This window comes from Cololabis saira, chromosome 1, assembly GCF_033807715.1.
Source record: "Cololabis saira isolate AMF1-May2022 chromosome 1, fColSai1.1, whole genome shotgun sequence".
NCBI lineage: Eukaryota > Metazoa > Chordata > Actinopteri > Beloniformes > Belonidae > Cololabis > Cololabis saira.
In genome coordinates, this window is record NC_084587.1 from 21,632,517 (window position 1) to 21,637,228 (window position 4,712).

Below are 4,712 nucleotides of genomic sequence, written 5' to 3' on the forward strand. Positions count from 1 at the left end.
AAAGAGAGGTTGGTTTCAGGTAAATGCTTCCCGTAGCTCTGAACACAGTGAGATAAGGAGTACGTTTTACTGTTGTAGTCATAGCAACAGCTGTGCCATGTGATGCTTGAAGTACCAGGATTCCAGAGTTTACCACTTCAGGGAGTGAACTGATGCACAGGATGACGTGACACAGTTCTGTTTATGATCGGGGAGCAACCGGGTCTGTAATTGGACCCAAGCACCTTAAAGATGCTCCGTGTAGTTCTTTTGTTACTCTGGATGATAATTCTTTTGGATTTACTTTGGCTGTGAGGAACCCTTGATTTATTTTGACCAGGATTTGTCCTTTAAATCACACAGAACTAGAACTTATTTTTTTCACCTTCGTAATACCTAAATGAGGAAAATCTTATCTCGGAGTTAAAAAAAACAAATTCATGTATTTGTTACTTCAACATTGGATTAAAACGGAATCTACTGAAATAGTAGGATGTCCAAAAATGGTTCTGAATTTTACCTGAGACGGTTGATTTATGACCATCATGTTGATTTTATGTACTTTTACTTCAGAAGTTTTTTTTTTAATGTTTTAATTTATCTGTATCTTTTCATTTTTTATTGTGTTTTTACATTTATTGTATTATTTTTATTCTTTATGATGCACTTTGTGGCATTCCCTTGTCTGTGAAAGGTGCTATATAAATAAACTTTACTTCACTTCACTTACCTGAACTACGATGAATGGGAATATAACTCGACTGAAATGGATTGTAATTTTTAGACTGAATGTAACTTTGCAAACTTTAACTGTTTTATTGTGAATAGGTTGTACTTTGTTGTGAATTGAGAGACGGCTACTGAAGACGTGCCACTTGATTTATTCATTTTGAAAGAGAGTGGTCCCGTGCCAGAGTCGGGCCAGCGGATGAAAGCCCACATCACAGGAGCTGTTCAGATGGTGAAGATATCAAATCTTGACCTCGACAGACACTACAACCATATTAGTACAACATGCATTCGTGCTTAAATGAGTAGGTGATGAGCCTCTGCAAGCAGGGTGTTACTGTATGTGCAAACCGTATTCAGGCTGCCTGCCAAGTGCTCAGAAATAATCAACAGCTTCTGCCTGGTGAATGTTAAATACTTATTTACCATGCTGGAATTTTCAATTTGACGGCTTCATGCTCGAGGCATTCCAATGTCCCCAAATGTACCGCCTCCTTCTCAAGTCTTTCCACTTCAGACAGTTAAATATATTGGTTTAATGATTCTAATATCAACTTTTAACAAATGCTTTTCAAAGACGTGTTTTCCTTGACCGTTTAACACCTTTCAATTTCCTCAGGAGTCGGTTGCTGGTTATAATATTCTGTGACTTACGAAGAACTAACTGAAGCAGCTTCCTCTCGTGCTCATTACCTCAAGTGTTGAAGGGTTAATCTGGTCTGAGCCAGGTCTGACTGAGTCATAATGAACAGATGCCCACTAAATCCGTATTTACTAACATGCACACACACTCGCACGATGACTTGACACAGTCGGGATATGGACACAACCTACGGCGATGACATCACAGCTGTCATAAGGGAAGAGGACATCCCACTGAAGCATTTAACAATTAGTGCAATTAGTACATTACAATTTCAAACATACAGGATGTATGCAAAATAACATAATAACCACAGGAGATTCTTCCATAATCTTCCATCCTTTCTTCCATTATATTTTTAATCACAACTCACAAGTACATACCTATCCAACACGCAGCTCTAATCACCTCAGACCCCCAAAGACTCGCACATCACAATCTCAGTTTAATATTGGTTTCAGAGGATCAAAAATATGGAACCCATTACCTTCATACCTATGGCAATTCTCATCCAATCAATTAAAAAAAGCTCTAAAATCAAATCTTTTATATTGTGTTACAAATTTTTTTATATGTGAAAACAAATAAACTAAACTAAACTAAACTAAGATATGAGATACGTAAGATACAATCACTGCAGACCATACTGTACATATGGCAGCTTTAGCTGTGACACATGAAGTCTTGGCTGTGACATGCATCTGTTGAAAGGTTTTTGTTTCTATTTCAGAGGGAAAGGTAGCTAAACAGAGAGCAGTTTAAACTCCAAACTCTTTCTGCGGACTTAAAAATACTTAAAATCAAAGTTTTAGTTGTTTCTTGGCAAGTCAGATCGCTTTGAGTTGCAAGCAGGGGCGAAAATCCCATTTCATAGTTGGGGGGGACAATAAACAGTAAAATTTTAGAGAATAAATCCAGTGGGGGACAAGGAATAAAAGTTTTAGCCTTCCTTTAATACAGCATTTTGACATTTTCATCTCTATCTCGCAAACAGGCAGAAGACCTTTCTTAGAGCAATACAAAACAATGGTATTAGGTGGAAGGTGGCAATAATACAGCACATCTGACATAATACACTGCTAAAACCCAAAATCTTAACAAGAATATTTGTCTTATTTCTAGTTAAAATGTCTCATTTTTAGTTAAAAAAAATCTCATTACACTTAAAACAAGACTCATCACTGGAAAAAAACAACATTTCAAGTGAAAATTAACTTGAAACAGGTGAAAATTGTTGTTTTTTTTCCAGTGATGAGTCTTGTTTTAAGTGTAATGAAATTTTACTGTTTATTATTATTTTCGATTTCGGTTTCGGCCACAATTTTCATGTTGGTGCATCACTACTAAATACTACTGCATTGTTCCAAAATTATTAATTCTGTCTCAAATTATTCTAGGGGGGGAAAGCTTTACTAATGGGGGTGACTTGTCCCCCCTGTCCCCCCCGGGATTTTCGCCCCTGGTTGCAAGTGAACCACAGCAGCCAGGAACAAAGGATGACTTTTACTCCAAGGACCCTGCTTCCTCTATTGTGTATTGTGAGTCTTTCTTTCTAATAATGCTCTTCCCCTCCTCCCCCCCGCCACTATGTAAAGGTATCTCCCAGAGTTTGGCACTTACAACTACTTTTCCCTTTTGGGAAGTCATTCAAGTAAACTGAGTACCCAAGTCTTTGAAGCTTTTATTTTGCTCATGAAGGGGGCAGCAAGCCCCAGCATGTGCCGGCCTCCCCACCCTCCTCCACCCTGCTCCTGCTCCTCCTCTCAGCTCCCAGTATGTGGGTGGCCGGTGGAGCAACTGGTAGCAGGAGCCACACCAACCCCGAGCAACAGCTGATCAGCTCCAGGAGGGAGCAAGAACATCCAAGGGTCAAAGCAGAGGTCTCCAAGACACTGTTTTCAATAAGAACCTTCTGTGCAATGACCTCACTGCAGGGTTGAATCACTTACTGGAAAGACACGCAACCAGGAAAACATGGGGAACACTGGGTGTTTTTCATCCCCCGTGTTTCCACTTGGACTGCTACTTTTTTGTTAAATGAAAGCAAACATAAGTAACATTAGTTACATGTTTATTAAGACCCTGTATGTTGAAGTGTCTGGTGAACAAAGATGCCTTTACAAAGAAGGAAAGTTCCTTTCACCGCAGGAAAAAGATGATTGCCTCTCTTTGGTATTTAAAAAAAAAAAAGAAAGTCATTTTGGTCAAAGCCATCCTAAAACAGTGTGTGTTCTGACCTTGAGTGCATAAAAGTGGATTCAAATTCATGCCAGAGTTCAGGGGTGTCAATTGGGTATGGCAAGGTATGGCAGCCGCCACACCTTTGCTTCAAGGGTTAAATGTAAATGTTTGTTTTTTTAAATACATTTATGGAATAACTACAAATGCAAATAAGAACAACATGATCGATTTCACTAGTTATTATACACTGCAAAAACTCAAAATCTTAACAAGAATATTTGTCTTATTTCTAGTTAAAATGTCTCATTTTTAGTCTCATTTTACATTTAAGACAAGACTAAAAAAAAACAATTTTCACCTGTTTCAAGTAGATTTTCACTTAAAATAAGTAGAAAAATCTGCCAGTGGAACAACATTTTTTTGCTTGTAATGAGAAGATAAATCTTGTCCCACTGGCAGATTTTTCTACTTATTTCAAGTGAAAATTTACTTGAAACAGGTGAACATGGTAAAATAACAAGTAATTTTTCTGGTGATGACTCTTGTTTTAAGTGTAATGAGATTTTTTTGACTAAAAATGAGACATTTTAACTAGAAATAAGACAAATATTCCTGGTAAGATTTTGAGTTTTTGCAGTGAGCGAGACTGCATTTGAAAAAGTTCCAATTTTCTTGACCACACAGATAAACTACATAGCAGACTTCTGTGATGAGTATCTGCTGGACGTGTTGATTGATACTCTAGTTAAGTTCTGTGACTCGTAACCTTGCCATACCTTAGCTTCCACTGAATTGACGCCACTGATTTTGGTCAAAGCCATCCCAAAACAGTGTGTGTTCTGACCTTTTAGTGCATAAAAGTGGATTCAAATTCATGCCAGAGTTGAATGGGAAGTGTTTTTCATGATTGCTTTTACTCACACAGACGGTCATAGCTCCTGCCCCCATTCTTCCACGGAAGAGGCAAAGATGTGGAGAAAGATCTGCAGCTGTCCTGCCTCCTCCTCCTCCTCCTCCTCCTCTTCCTCTTCCTCCTTCTCCAACTCTTCACTCTTTCCCGGGACTCTCTCTGGAGCTGTTTCCAGTGCTGTGGATCTCTCTGGTGCTGAAATTTGCCATCTAGATAGATACTCTGAAAACGCAACAAGGGCAATCCAGGCCAGGTGAGAGTGCAGAGAAG

At 38.7% G+C, this 4,712-nt stretch overlaps 1 protein-coding gene across 5 annotated transcripts in view; it reads right to left on the bottom strand.

Moving 5' to 3' along the window:
• fam13a (family with sequence similarity 13 member A) overlaps positions 1 to 4,712 on the bottom strand; it is a 61,776-nt gene extending 57,064 nt beyond the window's left edge. For 2 of the 5 annotated variants that reach the window (XM_061718015.1, XM_061718008.1), the window contains exon 1: positions 4,454 to 4,712. In XM_061718015.1, coding sequence (XP_061573999.1) covers positions 4,454 to 4,480 — 27 coding nt within the window. In that variant the 5' untranslated portion in view covers positions 4,481 to 4,712. The remainder of the gene's footprint in view (positions 1 to 4,453) is intronic. The other 3 variants (XM_061718028.1, XM_061718021.1, XM_061718035.1) reach the window with 3 other exon arrangements.